Raw genomic sequence first — 26,078 nt, 5'->3', positions numbered from 1 at the left:
AGCAAATTATTATGTCTGATACTTCAACCAATTCATAAATTGATAAAAACCTCACCGAATAAATATTTTTTGAAACAGGAACCGTACCTTCCTCGAAAATTTACAGGGGATATCTAAAACTGGAAAGAAGACGAGGTTTTTTTTTTACAAAAAACATATCATATATTGTCTGACCATTTAACTAATAAGCGAACAAAGGGCACGGCCCAATTTAATTTCACTGGCGTCTCCAATTTTACCAAGTCAGACGCAAAGCCCATTACAGCCCAAACATATTGAAAACCCGAACTAGCAAAACATACATTTCCAAACTTTGGTCTGTGGCCCACTAAACCACATCGGCAGATGTTTTACGCATTACATCGTCTCTGCCGTTTCATCTTTATACGAAATAGGTTTTAATGGTTATACTTATTTCCCTTTAATCCTCGCCATCTCCCTGCTTGCAAAATTCTCCAAACAAACACCAGTGTCTCTCAACTCTTTTTGTATCCATCTCTTCGTTTACCCACGTTCATAAAATCATGACTCACATAAATTCAACAATTAAATTTTATTCATTCCAAGTATAACTATCTTCCCCTATCTCTCGACCTTCCCAGAAAATGGAACCGTCAATTGAACTTAAATTCTATAAATATGAGAAGCCTGACAGAGCTAATTCTTCAAACCCCTTACTAATTTACTCATATCTTCAACCTAGCAACCTGCTCTCGAAATGTCTTCTTCTCATGCTCTCGGTTCTGAACAACCCCTCCATCACTCAACTTTTGCCGATCTTCAGCTTGGAATATCTTCCCAGTCAATCCTTGCTCGCCTCCTCCGGTATTGGGACTCGCCAAACGTCGACAACCCCAGTGAATCCATGGGAATCACTTTGCTTTTCCTTGATGAGAAGGTATATTCATCTTCCCCCCAAAGGCTTCGTATATATATATATATATATATATATATATATATATAGGTTTAATTAAACTTTAAAAAAAATATATATGATTAACCTCAACAAATATTTGCCGTAGGATTCAATGCTCAGCGGATTCATTCCTGCAAACCAAGCCGATGACTACCGTTCATCTTTACAAGAGGGTGACGTTTACGAAGTTGCACACTTTGAGGTTGAAAGATGCCCACATCTGTACAAGCTTACGGAGAATACTTTTGTAATCCGGTTCATCGCCCAAACAACTTTGGTTAAATCCATCAGCAATGGTCCTGTTATCAGCTTACAAAAATTCATGCTTCGCAAGCATGACCATCTCCAAATCCTAGCCAACACAAACTTAGAACTCCCAGGTTTGTTTCCATTGTTTTACCAAATTAACTATGAACTTATACTAACAGATTAAATCATAAACTCCAAAATTTTTCATCAAATGGCAGATGTTGTTGGTCAAATTCAATCTGTCAAAGGTTATGGCCTTACAGACCCTCAAGTCATTTCTCCACTTCTCATCCGTTTCCTCATTGAACCGTAAGCAGAAAAAAAAAACTCATTTTCGACAATTTTCTCCTGAGTCCTCCGAACTGTAACGACTGTTATATAAATTAAATTACAGCACCGTCGAAGTGTACTTGTCTTTATGGGACGATGCGGCAGCAACTTTTAAGGGTATCCTTAATTCAGAGGTTAGAGTCCACACCGTCATGGTGGTCACAACGGTCAACCCAACAAAAATTGGAGGTAAGTTACTTATAAAACTTTTGAACTGAATTTAACAAATAGTTAAACAAGTACTATACATTCTTCAGATAAGCTTTACCTCAACTCCACACCAGCAACCAAATTGTTTTTCTGCTCCAATCTCCCACCCATCACAGAGTTCACTTCAAGGTACAATTCATTTTGTTATTGCCTTAGACAATTTTAAATGTCTACTCAATTAAGTAACCACACCATTCGCTTTCCAGGTTAAGAACTGCAGTGGGCGAAGAGATTCCCAGTTACCACGACAAAACATGGATCAATGACACGCAACTAAGCTCCATTGGAGATCTCAACATGTTCCTCTCCAACACTACCGACCAGGTTCCTAAAACTTTCCAACACAGCTTTCAATCTCTTACCCATTCAAAGTATAATAGAAAATGAAAATTCTTTCCTCTTCGTTAAACACAGGTACCTTATTTTATATGCAAAGCACGGATTGTTGAGATCTTGACCAAAAATGGCTGGTTTTATGTCTCATGCACTCGCTGCAACAAAAAAATAGAAAATTCTGCTGCATCTCTCCGCTGCAACCAATGTCTTATCTCCAACGTCACCGGTGTTGTTAGGTAAAAAACTATTCCCCCTCATTTATTAAAAACAACTAGCTATTTCATGCTTTCCGATCAGTAATGTTATTGTAAATTACAGGTACTGTGTTGAATTACTGGTTGATGATGGGAATAATTATGCAACTTTTGTGGTGTTCGACAAGGAGATGCTTAAGCTCACAAACCAAGATGCAGCAACTCTGTTTCTTGATCAGGTTTCTATTTCTTACCCCCTCCCCCATTCCAGACATTTGTAACAATCACTCGAACCTCTTACAAACTGCAGGTCAATCGTGGTGTCAACGAGAACCTTCCACAGTGCATAGCAGACCTTGGCGGGCAAGAATTTCTTTTCCACGTACGTGTCACACCATCCAATCCCACCCCAATCAACCGCACATTCACCGTCGCTGCAGTCAGTCACACTATCAACCCCGAGGTATTATAGTATATACTCACGTCAACATTTTGATCCGACTCAATGTTTAAAAAACCACATCTTTACTTATCTCCAGAATCCCAAGATCAATGAACACGCATGTGTTGACGTGAAATGTGAGGAAGCATCCACTTCAGCTTCTGCCAGCAAGACGTCAACAGCTGAGGTCAAACAAGGTGGACGCAAGCACCCACGTGATTGAGTGTTGAAAGGAATCAAAAAGTCTTCCCCAACCCTGCTTCTTTAGCTTTAAGAATTTTTAAATTACTATGCATTTCCTATTTCAGACTTTGCCATATTTTCCAGTATTTTTCCAGCTTTTTAAGAAATTCATTCGAACAATGTACCTCACACGAGGCTGACTTTTTTAACATTTTAATAGTTCCAAAAGGATTGACGTAATATTCACATCGCCTTTACAAAATGGAGAACATACTATTTGCATGAACATCCAGTATATACGTATACCACCACTTTTACTCTACCACTGAACAATAACATTTCAATTACAAATAATTTTACACATCCTTTGGTTCGGTTATCAGCAAATGATATCTAGAGGCGTCTGTGCTCAGACCATGTAGTAATTGTTAACATTCTTCGTGGTAAAAACCACTCAACAATGTAATTACGTTTTAAAGAGGTAAACGTTGAACAACAATATGATACATTCTAGACATCATTTGCTGAAATGGCCATTTTTGTAGTAATAGCCACTCAACTAATATGCATTTTCAACCCTCTTCACTGTTCTTCTTCTTATAAATCTCTCTGCTCCTCCTCTCCTGCACTCCACCACCATCAACGTTTTACACTACAACACCGCAAATATATCTAACATCCCCGCGCTTGCGCGGGGCTTCGCCCCTAGTTTACTATTAGTTCTATACTATTTTGATATGATACTCAACTTTATTAATTTACGTATGTAAAGACCATTTATTATGTGCTTTGTAGATGGTTTATACTAGGTATTGTACATGAAAGATAAAACCTTCACTTATGCTATATTGTTGTCTAGTCGTTTACATTGTTGTTCCTTCCTCCCTTGTTTAAGAAATGAGGTTTATGTATATAATAATTAACTGAATGATGATGTGTTATATTGCATCATTTGGCTCACCATCATGTTATTCGAGTAAAATTAAAAATGATGATTCGCCGACTATACTATGTTCAAAGAGGAAATTTTAGTATGGTACAATCATTTTTTTTTCTTGGCCACATGTGTTATATTTGTGAACTTCATCATCAACTATCTTATTTTACCGTATACATTCTCTATGCATAAGGTTAAAAACAGAAAATAATAAAAAAATGTTTTTTACGTCAAAATCATATCTATATTTTTAATATTAATTTTAAAATTGGTTGGTCGGCAAATTAAATTTTTTTAATTGTTCCCTTTGTCCAAATTTAATAAAGGTAATACATTTTTAAGATGATTTTTTATTGGAAAACGCAGGAAAAGGTTGAACCTAAAAAAAGTCGGTTTCTCTCTTTTTAGAGAGAGAGAGTTTTTCTCTCGATTTCTTTTTCTTCTTATCTCTTTAAAATCTTTCAGAAGAAAAGATTTCGCCGACTGTTTTTTGGTTTTCCATTTCCAGATCTTTCTGGTTATGGCTCCCGTTTGATCGGGCTTTGATTCCAGGAAGTAACGGTTCCTTCAACGTTATCTTCGCCGGCTTTTGTCTCCGGGAAGAGATGTTCCCGTTAAATCTCTTCGCCGGCTCCTCTCCGGGTTTTTTCCCGGTTCAGTTTGATTGCCGCTTTAGCCCTTCCTTGTTCCATCGACTCTTGATTTAATCCTTCGAAGATCGAAGTTCTTTTAGATCGATTGTAGACGGTGGCTTTTCCCGAAGCGGTGGTCCGGTTGCGTCTTGGTCCTTTGTAAGATCACTTTGTTGGTCTTTCACTGATCCTTCTCCGCGGTGGCGGAGCTCCGACGTGACTCTTCCGGTGGAGGTGGTGGTGCTTCGTCTTGACGCGTATCATAGAGTCGTTCGTCGCTCTGACACGTGGTGGCAAGTGTCGCCGACCTTCCTCAACGGTTTCTCTCCATTGGGCTATAGACCCATGGTGTTTTGTAAATGCGGCCCGTTTGTTGGGCTTTCTGTTTTCTTTGTGTTGGGCTGATTCCCTTGTTGGGCTCTGTCCCGTTTTAATAAAATTTCCAGTTGACAAAAAAAAAAGATGATTTTTTATTGGAGATGTTTGGTAGAAGCTCTCGTCATTGGTCGAGCAACCGGTCGGTTTTCACTTTTCAGGAGAAGAAGAAGAAACAAAACCAGATTCGCCTCTCTCTCTCTCTCTCTGCAAAATCGAGACGTTGTCGGAATCGCACTTCTTCTTCTTCTTGTTCAATCCACAATCAGTAGGTACTTTTTGCAATTTTTCTTACTCTCTAAAGTTAGTTGCTGAAGTTCAGTTTTGTGATTTATGAATATGAATATGAATATGGGTTTCGATCTTCTCCAGTTGGAGCTTCTCGGATATTATTAGGTTCATGTTTCTCTATAACTCTGTGATTTTGTTGTGGATCAGCTCTAGTCTCGAAAACTTGATTCAAAGTTGAAAACCCTAATCAAAGTTGAAATCTTGTGTGTGTTTTGTTCTTCCTTAATACCAACCGTTATGACATGCAGATGAGTAGTTTTCTGTTCTGTCTTAAAGTTGAGGTTGTTGTTTATTGGCCAGTGTTCTTTGAACAATCTTGTTTCTGAACTTAATCTAAGCACTTCTGTTCGATTTTTTCTCAATTCTCTCTATCCATAGTTCGAAATTCAAGAAAGATGGTGGTGTCGCCAAAGATAGCTCCTTCAATGCTGTCTTCGGACTTTGCAAATCTAGCCGCAGAGGCCAAGCGGATGGTTGATTTGGGCGCTGACTGGCTTCACATGGACATCATGGTAACTCTAAAATCTAAAAATTTTAATTTTTATTTCACTTAGTCATTGGCTTTCACTTTGATATGATAAAGTTCCAGGTTGTACCTAACTTATCTCTGTAATCCATGAGTCATCGTTTGTTTTTGATCTTTTCTTTAGACAGTTTGTGAATCTGAATATGTTTGAGCTTTAATCTATCATTAATCATGATTTCTTATAACAACATGTTTGTGGAAATTCTAATCCGAATCAAATTGTATCTGCTCTTAGTATGAAACAAGAAACTGAGTTTCGTTGTTATAGACTTATATGATACAGAACCTTTCCTTGTTTCATACTTATTAACTTCCCTGTTATTTCATTTGCAGGACGGGTAAATATTTTCACTGCCTTAGCTGTGTTTAACTTATTAGCATCTAGCTTTGTCAAAAGGCTTCCTTGTCTCAAGATACTCTCTCGGGTGTATAACTCTCTGTGTTGCTCGGACAGGCATTTTGTCCCAAATCTAACCATTGGTGCTCCTGTCATCGAGAGTTTGAGAAAGCACACAAGGTAATAACGAGTTTCTCTCCCCTTGAATTCAATACCTGACACATGTTATTAAGTGAACTGATGTCCCTTTGCACTCGATGATCACAGTGCATATCTTGATTGCCACCTAATGGTGACGAACCCCATGGATTACGTGGAGCAGATGGGTAAAGCTGGGGCGTCTGGTTTCACATTCCACGTTGAGGTGGCCAAAGGTATAGTTACCTAGCTCTTAATCTTTCTCATGTTCGTTTTGTCTCATTTTTAATGATCTTTGAGTACTTTGTATTTGCTTCTTATTTCAGAGAACTGGCAAGAACTTGTGAGTAAGATTAAGTCTGCAGGGATGAGGCCAGGTGTGGCTCTAAAACCTGGAACACCTGTTGAAGAAGTCTATCCCCTGGTAATGATATTTTAATTTTCTGCCCGTTTCTAGAATGCGATTATAGCATATGCTTTTTGAATCTATGACCAGGTTGAAGGGGAAACTCCGGTAGAAATGGTGCTAGTGATGACAGTGGAGCCTGGATTTGGAGGTCAGAAGTTCATGCCCAGCATGATGGACAAGGTTGTTTAATCTTTCTAACGCCATTTGCTTACTGAGATCCCCTTGTAACCTCGGTTTAATGATAATTTTGGGGATAGGTCCGGGCACTGAGGCAGAAGTATCCTACGCTAGATATTGAGGTGGACGGAGGGTTAGGCCCATCGACTATAGAAGCAGCGGCTGAAGCAGGGGCCAACTGTATCGTAGCTGGAAGTTCAGTGTTTGGAGCTCCGGAGCCAGGGAAAGTCATTTCCCTTTTGCGGACCAGTGTTGAGAAAGCCCAACCCACCACCTGAGTGCACTGCCCGTTTCTAATATTTATGCACCCACCAAAGGCAATAATAATTTTACGACAACTATATTTTAAGAGCTGAAACATACAAAAAGAATCGTTCAAACATTTCCTTAGTAGTTTGATGATATTGCACTTGTGTAATGGAATGTTTCGTATTGTCAAGCAAACTTGGTCTTTTTTTTTAAACACTAATTATATTCAACTTAAACCAGTTACATAAGCCGGAGATTGCCAATAAAGGTTCTCGGAGACAATAGTCCACACAAGGGAGACAAAGATTAGACAAAGATACAAAACATAGAACTAAACAACTAATCAATCTAAACTAGAAGGCAAGAGTGACAGATAAAAAGAAACCTTTACAAAACACAGAATAGCATGCAGATTTGATAGAGCTTCTTTGAAAGAAGACAAGGCGAGGAAGCCATCCATGACTATAAACCTTCGGCTTGTGACTCCTCCTATGATGAATAGTCCAGACGAATTAGAGAACAAAGCTTCATATCCAGGAGACAGAACAATTTCAGTTCATAAGTCTTCCACCGGAAAGACGATGACGGAGAGGATACCACGAAACGCCATAACTGAAGCCATAAAGAAGGGAAGATCTTGATCAAATCTTAAAGTTAGATGACAAAGAGCGAGACAACTCACAAACCGGTATAAACTATCCCGATAGATCAAGATAGCCGAAGATCGAGCCCAAATATGAGCCAAAGAGAACTCAAAATCGACATGGAAACTCATTCAAATCAACACAAGATTTCAAACAATACCCAGTCAAAAGGGAAAAGAACACAAACCACTCTTCCCAGAAAGATCGATAACACAAAATAAGATCGACTTCGGCTCTATGGAAACAGCAAGAGTCTGCGAAACGGTGAGATCAATCGGAGGAAACCAAGAGAGAAGGCATAGGATTAAGAGAGAAAAAAAGGACTAAGATAAGCAAACTGGTCATACAGTAAGAATGTTTTCGTAAAATGGTAAATCTGTGCCCCCACCCCTTGTTTTTTACATATTCTGAAGATAAACAAACTAAAATGACCGTTGGAGCAATACTTGCTGATCTATTAATTCGAGATTTATATTAAATAAATAATTAACTAGAGGTTGCGATAATTTTAGCGTGATAAATAATGACACTTCATTACAAGATTTGAAAACAAATAAATCTATGTTCTGATTTTAATAATCTCTGCAAAGATTTTAAAAAGAAACGAAACAAAACTTTATGAAAAGAATAAAACACCAAATCAGAGTCGCTCTTAGGATTTGGCACGAGTCAAACGTATACGTTTGTACATTGACCCCTCACTACTGTCTCTTTCTCTTATCGTTTCTTCTTATATTCGTCTGTCGTGGCGTGTCTGTTCTTGAACCCCCATCACCAATAACTGAAACCAAAGCATCATGAGCTGTTTTTTACAATGACGAAAGTACCCCCAATCTATTTTCGTTCTTCTTCCTTCTTTTTGGATTAATTAAAGACCCACCTGAAGTTTAAATTCTCATTTGTTTTCTTGCAAAACCCTGAACCAAAGTTTGCATCTTTCTCCTTCAGTTCGTGTCTTTTTCTTTGGAGAAGTTTCTTTTTGAAGCAAGAAGCTTGAAGATAATGGGTATGGGCACAAGCACTTTCGTTATCAGATGGGTCAATCTTCTTACTATGGTCAGACCCTAAATCTCTTCTTCTTCTTCACTTAGTTTCTATTTCCTCAGAGCAGCATTTGATCCTTCTTTTGATTCTCTTTCAATGGGATTGGTTTGGGGAATTAGATTCTTGGTTTCCGTACAACTTAGGTCTTATGAAAGATTCCTAGTGAAATTGAGTTGTCATAATGTGTGAGAGTTTCTTCCTTTTATTTTATTTTTTTTTTTTTTGAAAGAATGTTAAATTCATATTCAAAAAAGCCTTTTACATCAAGTGTGAACCTTTGTACATATGACTACTCTAAAGGTCACTTTGGATCACTGTAAACTATAAGAAGATTCATATTCTTGTAGCAAACCAAAATTGCATTATACCCTCCAATTTCTTCCCACCTTTCCCTCTCATTAGGCTAAATTTATTCCTTACTCCTTTCTCAATCAACTTCTTCAAACTCAATAAAGGGATGGCCTTCTCCCCATGTCTAATCTTATTTCTCTCCCGCCACAATGTATGAATGGAAGCTTGTAAGGAGTACCTGATGCAGAACTGAGCTTTATTCTCCATGTTTCGAGCAGTAATCAGCCTCACAATATCATCCCATTGGACAGTATAGTCAGAACATAGAATCCCTTTTACTAGATGTTCCCAGATCTGTGAAGTGAAAGAACATTCAAAAAAGAGATGATTCCTTGACTCATCCAAGCTCCTACATAAAACACACATCTGATCCACTCCCCTGCTCCATCTTGATATTCTATCCATAGTAGTCAGTCTGTCTTGTATAGCCAGCCAAGTCAGAAACGCAAACTTTGGTGTTGCTTGTGAGAACCAAACTCCCGGAGCCCATGAGCACTGCAACCCGTCTTCTCTTAGCAACAACCAAGTTTCTTGGGTAGAAAACTTGTCTTTATACCCCGACTTCATCCTCCACATGCTAACATCCTCTTCTTCATTCAGCTTATCTCTTAACTCCAATAATTCAGTTTCAATATTATTCAAAATCACCATTCTATGCCTTCTTCTTCTCCTACTACTTTTCACTGCATCCTCCACCGTAGCTTCTCTTTTAATCCCCAAATCGATGAATCCCCGCTCTCCCAAGATATCAAACAAAACGCCCTTGTCTGACCATTTATCAAACCAAAAAGAGGTTTTACAGCCATTTCCCACTTCTCTTCTATAGAAGCCCTTTGCAACTTCCCGAGACTTCAACATTTTCCTCCACATCCATGAACCCGCTTGAGTATTCATTTTTATTTCCCAGAAGCTCCTCCCCTTGAGTAAATTCTCCTTTAACCATTTCCCCCACAGCGACTCACCAGATAACATCCTCCAAATAAGTTTCAGCCCAAAAATCTGATTAACCTCTTTCAAACTTCTAATACCTAGACCGCCTTCATTTTTCAACTTACAAATCTCTGTCCAAGATATTTTTGCTCCTGTGGAACGTAGCTCAGGCCCTGTCCACAAGAAAGCAGCACATATCTGTTCAACCTCCTTCATACATCTGCTAGGAAGCCGGAAGACTGCTGCCCAGAAATTAACCATACTCATAAGCACTGCTTTAATCAGCTGTAGACGACCCGCGTATGACAGATATCTGCACGTCCAGGAGCTAATTCTACCTCTGATCCTCTCCACTAGAGGCATGTAATCATGACTTCTCATCCCTTTTGTCATTAGAGGCAAACCCAAGTATCGAACAGGTAGAGTACCTTGCGCAAGAGGGAAATTGGAGAGTATATTCCTCTTCTCTTCTTCGGCTACACCAGCCATATAAATGGTTGATTTCTCAATGCTAATACTCAGACCCGACCACACTTCAAACTCTGCAAACACAGCCAAAGCACCTTCCACCGACTTCTTTGAACCCTCAACAAAGACCATCAGATCATCAGCGAAACAAAGATGTGTAAGTGATAAAGTTTTACAGCCCGGATGAAACTCGAACTTCTTCTCTCTCGCCCCTTTGTTTATCTTATGAGACAAGATGTTCATGCACAAAACAAACAAATAGGGAGATAGAGAACATCCCTGCCTCAGACCTCTAGTACTCTGAAAGTAACCTGCTAGTTCTCCATTTACCTGAACAGAGAATGAGGGTGATGTGATACATAACTTGATCCAGTGGATGAACTTTTCAGGAACTCCAATCACTGTCAAACTCTTCAACACAAAATCCCACTGAACCGAATCAAATGCCTTAGAAATATCTATTTTCATCACTCCTCGCGGCGATATAGTATCACTGTGATAGCCCTTTACTAACTCCGAAGCAAGCAATACGTTTTCCATCAATAATCTTCCTTCTACAAACGCAGATTGATTTTCCAGAACAAGTCGAGGAAGAATCAGCTTCAGGCGGTTTGCTAGTATCTTAGATACTACTTTGTACATCACATTGCAGCAGGCAATTGGGCGAAAATCTCTCATTTCCAGTGAGTCTTCCTTCTTCGGGATAAGAGCGAGTATGGTGGAATTGACACCTTTAGGGAGAAAACCAAAACGAAAGACTGATTGTATTGCCACGACAAAATCATTTCCAATGATAGGCCATGCTGTTTTGAAGAATTCACTTGAATACCCATCCGGCCCTGGGGATTTATTTGCTGGCATAGCAAATAAAACCTTCTTAATCTCCTCTTCAGAAACATCTGCCATCAACATGTTACAATCAGCTGAGGTGCAACGAAAATCAATCAACTCCTCCAATTCTTCCTCTGTTGCACCCTGATAATTTGTAGGCTTGAAATTAAGAAAATCAGAAAAGAACCTCTCCGCCTCAATCTTGATTTCAGCCTGAGTTGCAGCAATGCTTCCATCCAAACGTCTTATCTCTCGAATGTTATTCTGAGCTTGACGAGCTTTTATAGCATTATGAAAAGTTCTATTGTTTTGGTCTCCCACCTCAAGCCAATGCAGCTTAGCTCGCTGCTTCAGAAACTCTTCCTCCAAACCCGCAACATAAGACCATCTTTCATACGCATCAGCCTCATCCTGAACAGAACTTGCGCTTGGGTTAAGCAGGGTCTCTTGTTGTTTTACACATAATACTTCAAACGCCTCCTTAGTTCTCTTAGTAAGATTTCCAAGCTTTTCCTTACTAAGCTCTCTTATAACCGGCTTCAGATGCTTTAGCTTCTTCGAGAATCGAAACATTGCCGAAGTTGAGTGAAACAAGCGCTCTGTGTTATCCCAATACGCCTGAACCTTAGGAAGAAATTGCAAGTTTCTTCCTTTTAATGTTTGGTTGTTTCTGAAACGTGTTAGTAATGTCTTGTGTATTACAATGTTTTGTGGTTGAAGCTATTGGCTGTGGCAGTAATAATATTTGGGGTGTGGATGAGTACACACAATGATGGATGCAGGAGGTCACTTACCTTTCCTGTCTTAGCCCTCGGTGGTTTCATCTTCTTGATGTGAGTTTACACTACACTACACAACAACGGTTCTTAATTATGTAGTCTCTTACTTAAATGTTCTCTCATTTGATCTAATCTCAGATCCATAATCGGGTTTCTTGGCGCGTGCAAGAGAAGTGTAGCTCTTCTTTGGATTGTATCCTTCACTTTACCATCTTCTCTTTGCTGTTTCTTGACTTACCATGTTCTCTTTGGATATGAATCTTCCTTGACATGATGATTTCTCCTTTGAAGTATCTGGTTGTGCTCCTGATCGTCTTGATAGCGATTCTTGTCTTTACAGTCTTAGCGTAAGTCTCATCTTCCTAAACGTTATTCAACAAAACTAGCCGTTGAAGATCTACTTGAAGAGTTCTCATTCATTGTTCTCTTTTACAGGTTCATTGTAACAAACAATGGGTCTGGACATACCAACCCTGGTTTAAGGTTAGTGTGTATTCTATTATTCTTCTTCTTCCATGTGTCACATACCTATTCTGATGCAGAGATCTTGAATCTTTCTGCATGTAATCATAGGTACAAGGAGTATAAGCTGAATGATTACAGCTCTTGGTTTCTAAAACAGGTTCGGTATTATTGTAATTCAAACAAGAATGGTTTTCTTTCTTCTCCTTTCTTTTCTAACTCTTGTTGATGTTTCAGCTTAACAACACCGATAACTGGAAAAGACTGAAGAGTTGTCTTGTTAAATCCGAGCAATGCAGGAAGCTTTCTAAGAAATACAAGGTCTAGTACCTTTCCGCTTAATTAAATTCCTTTTTGGCCCTGATAATATGTTTAGTGTTGTTGATTTTCTGTTGTTGTGTTCAGACCATCAAACAGTTGAAGTCTGCAGAGTTAACCCCTATAGAAGCTGGATGCTGTCGACCACCATCTGAGTATGTACATATATGCCTCTACTTCTTCTTTAATGATGTTTGTATATCAGTTGGATTAACTGTCTCCATGTTGTTGTGTTTGTTGTTGGGAAGGTGTGGTTATCCTGCGGTGAATGGTTCTTACTACGACCTGAGCTTTCATTCAATAAGTTCTAACAAAGATTGTAAGCTTTACAAGAATTTGAGGACAGTCAAGTGCTACAACTGTGATTCTTGCAAGTAGAGCTATTCAACTTCCTCTAGAAAAAAAAAAGCTAATTCTATACAATTGTGTCATTAGTTTTCAGATGGGAACTAATTATTCTTTCCATTTGATTAATAACTGCAGAGCTGGAGTAGCTCAGTACATGAAAACCGAGTGGAGACTTGTTGCGATGTTCAACGTGGTTCTGTTCCTTGTCTTGGTACTAACACAAAAGACCAACCATTCTCTTCTCACATTTGTAAAGTTTTTGGTCTTTTTAAGAAATTACTAACACAAAAAAAATCTCTTCCAAACAACAGTCAATGGTGTACTTTGTTGGGTGCTGCGCGAGAAGGAATGCTGCTAGTTACCGGTCCAAAGCTTAGAAACTGAAGCTTTGCTCATTCTATTGTTGGTGAATGCTTTACAGGAGGAGACTGGCTAGAGAAGGCACAAGAACAACCACTTCTCTTCATTATTTAACTGTAATCAATGAACTGAGACAGATGGAATATTAACATGAAAAAATTTGATTGGAATTTTACAAAAGTCTAGTCTTTATTCATCACTGTTATAAATACAAATTTTGGCATATAGTATACATCAAATAAAGGAGCAAATACAAATTAAAAAAAAAAGTTGATCATGATGAAACTAATTGAATTATAGATACTTAAAAAAAAAATTGGATCTCTAAATTGATTTTCTATTGTTATTCATTTAGTAGGAGAGTAGGAGGTGAATAACAAATCATAAAAAAAGATTGATGACGTTGTGGGAGGTGGAAAAGCTATATCAGTTGCTGCAGATAATATCCACACCAATAATATTGAAACCAATGCTGGCGAGACTAACTCTATGAAGTCTACTAAGAAGAGAAAGTCCAAAAAAAAAGCCAAGACCCCAGCTGAAGAAGATACTCAGGTCCTTGCCTCTGATGCAAACAATGTTGAGCCTATCAAAGCTGTAGATCCTGATAATGTGATCAGAAATGTATTGGGTTCTTTGCAGGAAGAAAATGAAACATTGATGGTTCATTGAGCTCAATGAAACCAATAAAGAAAAAAGGTTCAACAATCAGCTAGTTCAGGTACTAATCTTCTGCAGTCAAGAATGATGGCAGTGAATCCGTGAGAGCCGCTGTCAAGAGCAAGAAACAAGAAGTGAAGAAGATAAGCTCAAAACCTCTCACAGTGGACAAGAGGAAGACGAACTTCTTCGAGGATGCTGAGAAATGTAATTCGTCAGAGGATGAATATAAGAAGATGTCTGATGTCTCCTCCAAAACACCATGGGATTATTCACCAGAGGATGATAGCTATGTGACTTTTATGTCTAGGAAGCAAGGTAGCCTATATAGATCCCAAAAAATAACTTAAAATCACATGCTCCTTTCTCTCTATCTGGTATGCTAATATTTGGATCGTTGATCTGCGCAGGAAACAATCTGGATGGAGGAACAAATAAGTAAGTGTTGGTATTATTTAGGAACATGCAAGCTACACAAACTAAATATACTATGCTCATGAGAAACTTGTATGCCTTGTCTTGTGAACACAGGTTTGAAGAGAGCCTGCAAGATTTGCTGAGAAGATCAAGCAGTTACAAGAAGGTTCTCGATGATGACTCTCCCGTAGATTGCATTCCAGATAGCCAAGGAGTCTAAGATCTTAGCTATTATCCTTGAGTTGACTACAAACCTTGAAATGATGTTAAATCCTTAAAAATCACGGTTTTGCGTCTTTATGACGTTTTATGTTGATTAGGAGAGTGCTAAATAAGAGTTTTGTAACAACTAAATGTTATGAAATCATAACATCAATTTTTTGAATTTCAATGTTTCATAATATCTATGATTTGAATTCAATATTTCTTAATTATGTTTTACAGTTCCTGACATTGAACAGGTGTTATCTGATGTTGCACAATCAAAAAGTAACAGTCAGTTTTACGCTGCATCTCATCATGCATATGGTACAAACAATCTTAAGCACGTTCGCTATAGTTATCACTTTAAAACATCAGATTGACCCTCGCTGTTTAGGTTGATCCGTGGAATGCAATCAACTATGTGGAAATGGCTCCGGGAGTTAAGAACCGTAAACTTATTATACCAACAATTAAGAGCGTCTTACGAGATGTGATTACTCTTAATCCAAGCCAATTACTAGTTTTGTTTACATATTATGTTTCCAAAGCGTTTTGTAGGAATTAGGATGAATAAGTTCTAGAAGTGAAAGGAGTCGATAATATTAAAGTCTAGTCGTCTATTGCTTTATCGTGGAGGTTCTATCCAAAACAAGTGATTATCTTTTTTAGTTTAATTTTGTTATTTTGTAGCCATCATATACAATTTAATTTGTTTAGATTTATACTTTTCAAAAGAAAATTCTCTGGTGTCAACAAGTTCTCATCTTCTTATTTGTTTTCTTTTTACATATAATGTATGATTTTATTTTTATGACTATCAAATCTTTTTGACTATTCATCAACCTGGATTTATTGTAATTTACAAAACTGATCAAGAGTCGTCACTTTGACACCTGACTTTCGTTAGATATCTTCGACGTGTCCTGATCGAAAACTCTTACAAGTTCTTAAAAAAATCAGTTTGTAATGCATTTAAATGCGCATTAGTGTTATATTGAGAAATTGCTTTCATACGTAATATCTATTCACATACACAATTCTAAATAAGAACTATATAAGATTTCAAAAATAATATAAGATTTCAAATAATGTAAGGCATATTCAAGTAAATAAAAAAAAATTAACATTTAGACTATCAAAAAAAAAAAAGTAAATAAAAATACATTCGGCAAACAATACATATTTGTCGAATACAACATCAATTAATATTGCCTAGAACTGATCTGTATTTATGTTAACCCCTAAAGTCACTTGATCTCAAAGTACATAACAATTAATTTTGAGGAGCCGCAACCAAAACAATTATTTTGCAAGTCAACGATTTGAAACCGGAGAGGCCCATGCGAGCACTCCACCGCGTTGAGGTAAACTACATGAATACCCTTAGATCATCCAACTATTCACACAATGATTTTGTATGACAAACAACACCATAAAACAATTCTTGTAGGCCAAGGAAAGGTTAGTATTGTCCTTCCATAAAATGAAATATTTTATCAACTCAATAAGAATTTTGTTTCTTTCCTTCTCTTGCAAGATCCTACAATTAATATACATCTTATAAGCTTAACTCATCCACATGGACCACATCAGAGAGCATTAGCCAAGAAACCAAGAAATTTCTCCCAGAAAAAAAAAGAAGAAGAAAATGAAGCTTTGGAGCTCAAGATTATCGTTTCTAATCTTGGTGATCTTTTTCTTCGCCGGACTTCATATCTCCTCAGACGCCCGCAAGCTTCCTAGCATCATGACGGCTACGGAGGAGTTCCAAGAACAGTTTCGGCAGCAAAGATTTGAGGGTGAGAGAATGTTATCGGAAAGGAAAACCGGCAAGAAGAATGATCAGATCTACGGAGTTTCAGTTAGAGAAGTTCCCGACGGTCCAAATCCGCTTCACAACAAATAATACGTTCCATATTATTTAATTTACTGCTAGGTTTTTATTTGAGAAAGAAATTCTCAGTTTTCTTGTCTCAACAAATCATCTCATGTATGATAGACACACACACATAGAAACTTTGTAGTATTTTTGTATTAAAATTTATTACATACGACGTTCAAATCATATATCAGTTGATTTTTTTTTTTTTTTGCAACTAATGTATCAGTTGATTTTTTTTTTGTAGTAACTAAATAAGAAAAAGATACGCTAGTTTAAGTTTATAGTTGTATATATATGACCATGAGGGATGTATTTCGAATATATTGATTATGGATCACTGTAATAAGCATCTGCCATGCTAGTTTGTCAGAGGTAGTATTTTCTTAATGCCGTTGTCTAATTTTTTTTATGTAAGCTTGTTTATGGTTTAATATGAACATACGGAGACAATATTTGCGAATGAAAACTAGTACTTGTAAACTTCAAATATTTTCGAATAATTAATTTTGAAATTTCGTCCCAAAGAAATGATCGGTCAACATGTATATATGAACACAACAGCCAGAAGAATAAATAAGTAATCTATTCAACAAATTGTATAATAGAATCATAGAAGTGGACTTTGATAAATTATAAAACAATCTTACTTTTTGGTAAATAATAAAGTGATAATCATGAATATAGGAGTCAAAGTCAACAAAATATGTAGACAGGCACAGCTATGCTTTGACCCATTTTATGTCCAATATAATCAAAAACGTTTATCTAAACATAAAATCAACATGTTATTTTCAATTATATACTGTTTTTTTTTTGTGTGTGTGGACATTTTCAAAGATAATTAAAAGGTAAGGTATGATCAGCATCTCTACGTAAAATTATTGAAAACCAAATTTGTTGAGTCGTTGACGGTGGGTGAAAGGCCGGATTGAAGCTTGTGTGTGTGTGCGTGTGTGGAGTAGGGCTGTTCAATATGGTAAAACCGAACCGTACCGAACCGAATCGAACCGAAATAGACAATATGGTTTGGTTTTGGTATATACCATATAAACCGAATGGATATAACTTTATAAAAATCGTAGGATTTAGATATGGTTTGGTATATAACCGATTAAACCGAATAAACCGAACAAAACCGATTAAAAGTAGAAACATATAAATATGTATCTATTTTATAACGATACATGAAAATCTATTTGTTACATAAGTTAAATTTGTGTTAATAACTATTACCATAATTTTATAGTAATAAAAAACCTTAATTTGTAAAACACTTGAATTATAACTAAATAACAATACATCACAATTCAGACATCTTATTTTCTAAGTTTTTTTTTGATCTTTTTGCTTTATTTTAGTCTTCACTAAATTAATATGAAGATTATAAATTTGATGGATAATAATTAATGGAAAATTTTCAATTAAAAAAGCATGACTTTAATGAATACTAAATATCGTAGAGTGGAAAAACTTTTCTTTCATGTTTTTGTTTTGTTTCATATTTTTATTTTCAAAATTTAAAGTTTTGATTTTAGTTATAGATTTGATTATTTTATTTGATGGTAGAAGCATTTTTATTTTTTTGTTCATTTATTTGAACATGTAATATATTTTTAATAAATGACGGTGTTGACAATATGACTCTAAAATTCATATAATATGATCTCAAACAAAATAATTATGTTTTTTGGTATAAAACCGAATAAACCAAAAACCGACGGTATATAAACCGAACCGAACCGAAGTAAATATAGATTTAGAATGATAGTTATATTTTAGTAACCGAAATACCGAAAACCAAAAAAAATCGAACCGAAACCGAACCGATATCCGGATTGAACACCCTAGTGGTGGTTGACGTACGTAATGAAAGACTTGGGGTTAGTATCGATACGAAGGAGAAAAGGAGAAATACACCGACATTTCAGAAAGTTTATGAAAATTCCGTTATCAAGTTAAATTTATTAAAAAAAGGCTTGAATTTGTAGTATTTTCGTATTTAATTTATTACATACGACGTTCAAATCGTGTAACAGTTGATTTTCGTTTTGAAGCTACTAAATAAGAAAAAGATAAGCTAGTATGAGGGACGTATATCAATAAAGTATAAATACTAGGGCTTACCCCGGGCTACGCCCGGATTTTTTTCTTTACGTTATAATTTAAATTAAATTATTTTAATTTGGTATTTGAATATATATGTTATATGTGCTTTGACTGATTATAAAATATAAAATTAATCAAAATTAACTTTTTGTATCGAGAAAGCTATAAATAATAAGTGAGCCTTATTTACAATTCAAATATTCTTTATTTTATTTATTTAGGATTTCAGAAAAACTCTAAGATTCATTTAAATTAAATAAGAATAATTTAAACTGTTTCTGGCTATTAAATACATTCATCTATATTAAAATAAAATTATTTATCATAAAAAACACAGAAAGTAGAAATTAAATGGTTTGAATCATTGTCAACCAGAACCCCCTATTGAGAGCTCATTATGCGATTTTTTTTAAAAAATTAGGTGCACATAAACTAAAAAGGGATTACATATGGATTGATTATCCTTCAGGCTCTTTCGATAATTCAGTGTCCATATATCAATCTAGGAAGAACTAATTTCGCGTTACATGTGCATCTCAATTTTCTCAAGTTCTTCCTAGATTGACATAGAAGAAATCTGGTAACATAGAAGTAACCATTTTGTATAGTCACCTTTTTAAATATATCTGGACAGTGGCCATTTCGAACATAACATCAGAAAATATAATCAAGGAAGATTGTTTTGTATGTCATATATCGGAATATTTACAAAAGAAAAAGATCGACAATTATTGTTTGTAAAATAGAATAAAATGTAGATACAATCTTCAAAAAGAATGGAGACCTTCCAATTGAACTTTTACGCAGCCATAGAGTTTTAAAATTCTCGGCTGATTCTTCTTGAGGAAGTTTCAAAGTGGGCATCATTGGCTCAGGCTGGCATGCAAGAATTTATTGATACCGACATGGAAATACATGTGGATCTTGAGTAAGTTTAAGTTATCCTTTAAAAGGTGGACAAAGGGATGCGTGAATCCCTTCCAAAGCAGCACCTGCAGAAGAAAAAGACTTGGCCGAAATAAGTTTTTCAACATTCTCAGCTTGCATAAGGTCTAAACACCCATTCAGAACACACATGAAGTCTAAACTCTCCTGGAACATGCACCGCATATCCAGCCAGAATGTAAAAGAAGATTCAGAATCTATAGGCTATAGCCAAAGCTCACCGATAAACTCTTAAACACATCAATAACCAAGACATCTGAAATATGGTTATTTCTATTCATATTTTGGTTAGTTGACTTTGAAATTTTGGTTAAAATTCATACTGTTTGAAAATATTCTATGTTAAAGCCCCAGACTAATCAGTTACCAAACCGAACCGAATCGAGAACTAATGTTTTAAATTTTATGAACTTTCGAATCAAACTAAGCAAAAAATAAAAATTTTAGTTTGGTTTGGTTTAAAATCTCGGCCCTAGATAAGCTAGTTAGGGAGGAAGGAACCATGTTGGCCAATGTTTTTGTGTCTTTGTAGTTGAGATATATTGGTAATTTTCTTCTGGTTATTTTCTATTATGTTAATTATAGTTTTTTTTTTGTGTCTATTAATTTTTCTTTCTGATATATTTTTTTAATTGTTTTCTTCGAAAAATAGAATATATTTTTCTTGAAAAAATGCAATGTAACAGATAAGAAATTTTCTTATTTAAAAAGTGTAATATATTGAAAGTTTAAAAAGAGTATTACAGTATAAATAATGAATGCCAAAGGGATATTTTCAACAATAAGATTTTTTTAATTATTAAAAGTTTTTTTTTTTTGAAAAAATTATTGAAAGTGCTGCATATTTTACTGTTGAAAATGAGTATTATAATATAGATATTGAATGCGAGAAATATATTTACAAACTAAATTTATATTATATTTTATATATTTTATATATTAGAATTAAATATTGTGTTATCAACATACACATAACTACTGCTCTTTTGGTAACGTAGGATGCATGTAACATATACAACAAAAAAACATTGACCTCGTATTTTATTTTTCCTAGTCATCACATTGCCAAAATGTTATTACAAATTTAAAGAGCTAGAAGATGAAAACTGTTATATTGTAATAAACTCTTTCAAATGGACATTTGAAGGTAAGCAAACACTTGGAGGTTTGGATCGTACACATCGGGTATGTCAAATCAGTGTTCTTAAAGCAGCACAAACCTGCCTCTCTTCTCTCTATCACTCCACTGCCATTCTCTTCTTTTTTTTCCTTAAGTACTCACCTGTATTGTGCAGAGCCAAGAAAACAGAGGATCCAACATGATAATATCACAATGACTTTTGAATCACATTTTTACAGCCAATGACCAAATAATCTTAGTTTTTCACCAGGAAAAAGCTTACTTGATTGTTGGTTTATGTGGTCATATGCATTCATGGGAAATGTTTTTGGGTGCTCTAAAGAACAATTCGGAGTTGAGGTACGGTAAATGCTTTCAGCGAAATCAGATAAGTATATTTTATCATTAGGAGGTATATATTTTCTCAATAGATTTCACCGGTAACATAATAATAATAAAAAAAGAATGGAGAGGAAGCTGAAGGTGAAAGCTCAATTACGTTATTTTTTTTCTTTCTTTAAGCAACAAACACTCAGTTACGTTTGATATGCTTCTAAACTACATTGATGGGTACAAACGCTTCTGAGTAAAGCTCGGCATTGTGTTGGAACTCGATGTAGCCAGTCACTAACACCTTGATCCGTATCAACGTCGAGATGGAGAACGGTAGTGGCTGCGCTAAGTACGACGATCCATCTACCAGCTCCACCTGAAAATTTGGGTATTTCATTAAGAATCTCAAACACTAAACACAAAGCAAAATTAAAGGATTTTTCCGGCAGCGAGAGGAAGAAAAGTCGTACCTTTCCGGCGTCTTGCCAAGTAACGCCCGTGAGCCATTCGAAGAAAGAGCGCTGCAAGTGGCGAACATCGCCCATCAGCTCGCATTCTTGAATCTCTGAATTCCGAACACCTCACTGTACGGCTGAAAGGGCGTCGATTTTGGGACGCCACTTCCGTACAGGTTTCGATCACGTCGCTGGCTAAGTTCTAAGCCAGATTCTGGTCTAATGAATCTATATCGATCAGGAGATACTCTGCCGTTTAGGTAAACCAAAAGATCAAACCCGGTCTGAAGCCACATATACTTTTTAAACGTGTTAAACCCGGACAGTGATATACCTTGGAGAAGTGTCGATTGTACATATCAAGAATCATTAGAACGTGGTCAAGTTAAGTAGTATGAGTAGTTAATAATAGTATGAGATATGAGATGGAAGATAAGAAAACGTACCTTTTCATCAAGTAGGAGCATGTCAACCCCATGAGCTCTCCTCCCTCTTTGAGATTGGTTTGGTTGCCGATTGAAAAGCACGACCTGACTTCAGATCCGAAAACATGACTGGAGAGGACACCTTTATTGCAATCTCTGTTTGTAAGGACGAAGTATAATGAAGAGGATGAAGCAGGGCTATTTGGAGAAGTCTTTATCACTTATTTATAGTATCAAACATTAGGGGTTTTCGAAGCGGTGGTGAGAAAGGATAATTAAACTCTACGTAGTGGGAGAAGCTTAATGACATATTTCAATGAGGATTACAGTAATTATACAGACGTTTACACATCTGCTGTGTAAAATAGGGCAACGGAGAAGACAAAAGGTTAGAAGAGTCGGGTGGGTCAAAATTGGGCTGGAAAGAAAATAACAAAGGTTGGTTTATATGTTTCTCTGACCCAATTTGATGGTTTCATTTTTGTAAACGAAAACGTAGAGATTTATAAAGAGACATGTGTCATTGTTTGTCTCTTGCCTACTCTTCTTTTCTAAACGATTGGGCTTATGGGCCAAATCTCATTCACGGATCAAGAATAAAAAAATCCGATTAAGATCGATTTGATGTGTCATAAAATCTGTCTCTGATTGGTCAGAATTAAAAATCTGACGTGGACAGCTTCTCTGCTCTTTATATGTTGCTTTTAGTATAGTACAGATGAGGGATGTATTTAGAAGATTTTGATTATGGATCATTATAATAAGCATCTGCCATTGCCATGCTAGTTTGTCAAACATATCAAGCTTACCATGTTGCGTTTCCGTGGTTGCTACTATGCAGCAGACAGTTGCAGGAAACTAAAGAGACTTCCACAAGCTCTTAATATAAGAAAGAACTAGTATATGTAGTAGTTCTATGTATGTGCCTAATAACTGCGTAACTTATGAAGTTATGATCATAAAACTAGAATTGTATAATATTTTCTTAAATACCAAAACAAGACTGAAACAAATTGATTACCAAAGAAAAAAAAAAGACTGAAACAAATTCTTGACAAAAGAATCAAATTCTCAAGAGTTTTGAATTTCAAACCGAACAGAACAATAATATTAATAAGAAGAAACGGTCTTAACAAAATCCTTTCCAAGAGGGGAAGCTCAACATTTTATTCCCAAGACTCAATAAATTAAAGAGCAACACACATTTACTGTTCTTCCTCTTTAGTAAGAAGCTTCAGAGTTTTTCCAGCCTCCATAAGACTCCTCTTCGAAACCCCTGCTTCGGTTTTCCTAACAAACAATCACATTGTTCTTCAGCATCCAGACTTATTCTTTAAAAAGCAAACCAAGACGATGCAAAGACATCATTTGATTGTTAATACCGAAGGTTTGAAGGATAGTGCGATCCAGATCTCGCCTTTGAACTCCTCATCCTTCACGACATTGTATGCAGCTGGTGGGATATCTCCTTCCAGGAAAACCGCCTCCAATGGAATACTGCATTGTTTTCAAAAAAACTTCATTTTACTGCTTTGATTAGATTCTAAAACCAAATAACTTATTTAATTTGATCATGGTTAATATTGTTAGAAGATCTTACGTTGCTTCACCAAGGGGATCATCCTCTGTGCCAACATCTGTGTCAAATATTTTGGCTTTTAACTCTGTAGTTCCTTCAGAGACATTGAATATAAATGTCTCATTCCATTCCGGAGTTGTGCCTTGTCCTGACAAAAACAAGATTCATTTATTTTTAAATCTTGAAACACAAAGGATCTGATTAAGAGAACTGACCTGAGGCAACATTGCTCTTCTGATCTTGAGTCCGGCAAGTGAGGAGCACATAAGGATCCATGCTATCTGTTTTTTAAGCCAGCACGAGTCAGTCAAAAAAAGATGCAACCCATCTTTGATCATAATCTTCTTTACAAAAAAAAACAGATTTACATGTCCATAACCATCAATTAGACTATAGATCAAGATTTATATATATCTCAAGTAGGAATGTGAATCTTTTTATCGAAGTTTCATAAAACAGATCCATAAAAATCCGATTCATTGGAATATCAGAGTAGGACTAACCGTTTCACAATATTAAATCTTTGATCCCAAAAAGGTCGAAACATTTAAACACGTGAACATACACATTGGCAATTTAAACACGTCTGAGACAAAACCAATCAACATCAGAAAAGAAAGAGATTACACGACAGCTTACTCAGAAAATCAGAATCCTCAAGACCTTTGGCACTGACAAGAACAACTTCAAGCGTTCCATGCGGCATTTTTCTTCTTCTTCTTCTGTCTTATGATCTTTTTTCTTACAAAAGAATCTCAGAGAAAGTAAAGATTCAGATCCCAATAGAGAGGTGTTGAGGCTTTTGTCTGATTGGTTGGATTTTTAATAAATCTGTCCTTTTCAATTCTAGAGATCGTTTTCCTGCACGTGAGCGCGTGTATCTGAGTATCTGACGCACTGTGTGCCAGCTTATTTTTTTACTTTCATTTCCTGTTTAATGAAAAACTTGGACTTGAATTGAGAACAGAGAATATTGTTTCTTTTTCTTGATAACCGAATATTCTGGTCCCACTGTGATGGTCCAGACTAGAGACCGAACTTTTTAGCGGTGCGGACGCACACCTGAAGATGGGTCATGGCCATGCTACAGTCTTCGGTCTCGGATACCAGAGCAAATCCGTATGTAAATTCCCTGGTGACCAGTGTGAATCGAACCCGGAGGCCGTACTTGCAGCCGCAAGCCGTTCACCACCAGACTAAATCGTCCTGGTTGGGAATATTGTTAAAGTTGAGAGAAGAGATGTTTTCTTTTACTGATCAGTATCCACTATAGCTAGGTGAAAATATTGGCAACAGACCCCCAAAGTTTCTGAAAAGAAATTATATACAAATAGATTTTCAAATTTGTAAAAAAATTTTTACATACATGCTCTCAAAATCTCAGGACCAGCCCTGAGTACCCAACATGATATATAGTACAGAGGTTTTAGTTTAAACCCCATGAGAAAACGAAAGAAAATAATTCTTATAAACCTAACCTATGATTAAGTCTATATTTGTATATAATATAGTGCTCCTTTTTAAGTTAGAATGTGATGATCACAAACGCTAACTTGTAAAATAGATATGCAAATCGTTGACGTCGACTACTTTAGCGAGAAGATCAGCATGATGTTCAGTTGTAATGACATGAGAAGTCGCAAAGTTGCAGCAAATGATTCATATCGTATAAAATTAAAATATTTTAAAATATGTTTTGTTCATTCATGGCAAATTGGATCGGATGCTATATACATAGCAATTTTTTTTTTGTTACAGATGATCTTCGTAAGAGTATCATTACTTACTCCAAGAGATGCAAGAAGCCCTTTTATCCATAGATATTCTTAAACTGCAAGTGTCATTAATATTTTCTGCTTTAGCGGAAAAAGTGAAACTCTATCTCATTTCATCGTCTTTCATGAGGCCGGTGAATATCCGAGAAGGACAATAAAGTCGCAAGACGATAATTTTGTTCCATTAGTTTGTCAAACGGACGAGCACCACTAAGACCACACTCAGGAACAATATCGAGACAATATTTACAAAATTATTGTCTGCCGACTTTATTGGCGATCGTCCCTGGATATTATGCATTGAAAAACTATTTAGAATTAATGTAACATAGATATATGAAAAGTTTTATTCATTTGGGTTTAACTCCCCTCTCCCCCAGGAACTCGAGTTAGACCCGAAAAATTAAAAACAAATATTTAAATAATTTGGATAGTTCAAGTTTTTGAATATTTTTTATTTATGGAAATTAAAAATAATTAATATTTTAATTATATTTTGAATAATCGGTACATGTTAGGTTTTTAGTTTGATTTCAAAATTTGAGTTATAAAATAGGAACCATTCGTTTTTTTATAATTTTACTCTGATTTAGTTTGGTTTTGATTTTTCTGATTCGGTTAGGTTTTTGGGTAGCCCATGACTAACGATATGGATCCAAAAATTGTTAAAAATTAACAATATTTCAACGTGATACAATGTGGGTTATGTCA

At 36.0% G+C, this 26,078-nt stretch overlaps 5 protein-coding genes and 1 long non-coding RNA gene across 7 annotated transcripts; 4 read left to right on the top strand and 2 right to left on the bottom strand.

Annotated features, from left to right (window-relative positions):
- Positions 1-9: 9 nt before the first annotated feature.
- Positions 10-3,102, top strand: LOC106362980. The gene is made up of 10 exons (XM_048739707.1): positions 10-898; positions 1,023-1,296; positions 1,384-1,474; positions 1,560-1,684; positions 1,753-1,834; positions 1,912-2,029; positions 2,120-2,277; positions 2,360-2,474; positions 2,546-2,698; positions 2,775-3,102. Exons 1-10 carry the CDS (start codon positions 719-721, stop codon positions 2,898-2,900), a joined length of 1,422 nt encoding a protein of 473 aa, XP_048595664.1. The 5' UTR covers positions 10-718; the 3' UTR covers positions 2,901-3,102.
- Positions 3,103-4,208: 1,106 nt separating this feature from the next.
- Positions 4,209-7,145, top strand: LOC106450945 (ribulose-phosphate 3-epimerase, cytoplasmic isoform). 2 transcript variants are annotated; one of them, XM_013892783.3, is made up of 8 exons: positions 4,209-5,072; positions 5,474-5,607; positions 5,955-5,959; positions 6,076-6,138; positions 6,226-6,332; positions 6,423-6,520; positions 6,593-6,685; positions 6,763-7,145. In XM_013892783.3, exons 1-8 carry the CDS (start codon positions 4,892-4,894, stop codon positions 6,958-6,960), a joined length of 879 nt encoding a protein of 292 aa, XP_013748237.2. In that variant the 5' UTR covers positions 4,209-4,891; the 3' UTR covers positions 6,961-7,145. The 2 variants fall into 2 exon arrangements, with proteins under 2 accessions (XP_013748237.2, XP_013748229.1); XM_013892775.3 differs by having other exon boundaries at positions 4,889-5,076.
- Positions 7,146-7,200: 55 nt separating this feature from the next.
- LOC125577810 lies at positions 7,201-8,153 on the bottom strand. Its single transcript, XR_007316200.1, has 2 exons — positions 7,763-8,153; positions 7,201-7,543 (listed from the first exon to the last, which is right to left on the bottom strand). It is a non-coding gene; the product is annotated as an uncharacterized LOC125577810 (long non-coding RNA).
- Positions 8,154-8,409: 256 nt separating this feature from the next.
- Positions 8,410-13,662, top strand: LOC106420265 (tetraspanin-10). Its single transcript, XM_048739706.1, has 11 exons — positions 8,410-8,631; positions 11,920-12,032; positions 12,117-12,171; positions 12,270-12,325; positions 12,414-12,461; positions 12,552-12,600; positions 12,678-12,761; positions 12,846-12,913; positions 13,007-13,132; positions 13,242-13,317; positions 13,418-13,662. Exons 1-11 carry the CDS (start codon positions 8,578-8,580, stop codon positions 13,481-13,483), a joined length of 795 nt encoding a protein of 264 aa, XP_048595663.1. The 5' UTR covers positions 8,410-8,577; the 3' UTR covers positions 13,484-13,662.
- A 2,269-nt stretch (positions 13,663-15,931) lies between these two features.
- LOC111200498 (CLAVATA3/ESR (CLE)-related protein 14) lies at positions 15,932-16,839 on the top strand. Its single transcript, XM_048739704.1, has one exon. The coding sequence runs from the start codon at positions 16,396-16,398 to the stop codon at positions 16,651-16,653; it is 258 nt and encodes an 85-aa protein (XP_048595661.1). The 5' UTR covers positions 15,932-16,395; the 3' UTR covers positions 16,654-16,839.
- A 6,259-nt stretch (positions 16,840-23,098) lies between these two features.
- Positions 23,099-24,389, bottom strand: LOC106377737 (16 kDa phloem protein 2). The gene is made up of 5 exons (XM_013817989.3): positions 24,232-24,389; positions 23,808-23,873; positions 23,614-23,740; positions 23,396-23,510; positions 23,099-23,303 (listed from the first exon to the last, which is right to left on the bottom strand). The coding sequence occupies exons 1-5, from the start codon at positions 24,296-24,298 to the stop codon at positions 23,235-23,237; spliced, it is 444 nt and encodes a 147-aa protein (XP_013673443.1). The 5' UTR covers positions 24,299-24,389; the 3' UTR covers positions 23,099-23,234.
- Positions 24,390-26,078: the final 1,689 nt, after the last annotated feature.

Source organism: Brassica napus, chromosome A9 (assembly GCF_020379485.1).
Source record: "Brassica napus cultivar Da-Ae chromosome A9, Da-Ae, whole genome shotgun sequence".
NCBI classification, from domain to species: domain Eukaryota; kingdom Viridiplantae; phylum Streptophyta; class Magnoliopsida; order Brassicales; family Brassicaceae; genus Brassica; species Brassica napus.
Note: the sequence above shows the minus strand (reverse complement) of the source record. Positions and strands in the feature narration are given on the sequence as shown.

Bases quoted from the DNA above. Each gene is read 5' to 3' on its own strand.
- LOC106362980 (XM_048739707.1), top strand. From the start codon at position 719: ATGTCTTCTTCTCATGCTCTCGGTTCTGAACAACCCCTCCATCACTCA. The intron at 899-1,022 runs GTATATTCATCT...TATTTGCCGTAG, and splicing joins TGCTTTTCCTTGATGAGAAG to GATTCAATGCTCAGCGGATT. The intron at 2,699-2,774 runs GTATTATAGTAT...ACTTATCTCCAG, and splicing joins GTCACACTATCAACCCCGAG to AATCCCAAGATCAATGAACA.
- LOC106420265 (XM_048739706.1), top strand. From the start codon at position 8,578: ATGGGTATGGGCACAAGCACTTTCGTTATCAGATGGGTCAATCTTCTT. The intron at 8,632-11,919 runs GTCAGACCCTAA...TTGTGGTTGAAG, and splicing joins GGGTCAATCTTCTTACTATG to CTATTGGCTGTGGCAGTAAT. The intron at 12,601-12,677 runs GTTCGGTATTAT...TTGATGTTTCAG, and splicing joins GCTCTTGGTTTCTAAAACAG to CTTAACAACACCGATAACTG.
- LOC106450945 (XM_013892783.3), top strand. From the start codon at position 4,892: ATGATTTTTTATTGGAGATGTTTGGTAGAAGCTCTCGTCATTGGTCGA. The intron at 6,333-6,422 runs GTATAGTTACCT...TTCTTATTTCAG, and splicing joins CCACGTTGAGGTGGCCAAAG to AGAACTGGCAAGAACTTGTG. The intron at 6,686-6,762 runs GTTGTTTAATCT...TTTTGGGGATAG, and splicing joins TGCCCAGCATGATGGACAAG to GTCCGGGCACTGAGGCAGAA.
- LOC106377737 (XM_013817989.3), bottom strand. From the start codon at position 24,298: ATGCCGCATGGAACGCTTGAAGTTGTTCTTGTCAGTGCCAAAGGTCTT. The intron at 23,741-23,807 runs GTCAGTTCTCTT...TGTTTTTGTCAG, and splicing joins GAAGAGCAATGTTGCCTCAG to GACAAGGCACAACTCCGGAA. The intron at 23,304-23,395 runs GTATTAACAATC...ATTGTTTGTTAG, and splicing joins CACTATCCTTCAAACCTTCG to GAAAACCGAAGCAGGGGTTT.
- LOC111200498 (XM_048739704.1), top strand. From the start codon at position 16,396: ATGAAGCTTTGGAGCTCAAGATTATCGTTTCTAATCTTGGTGATCTTT.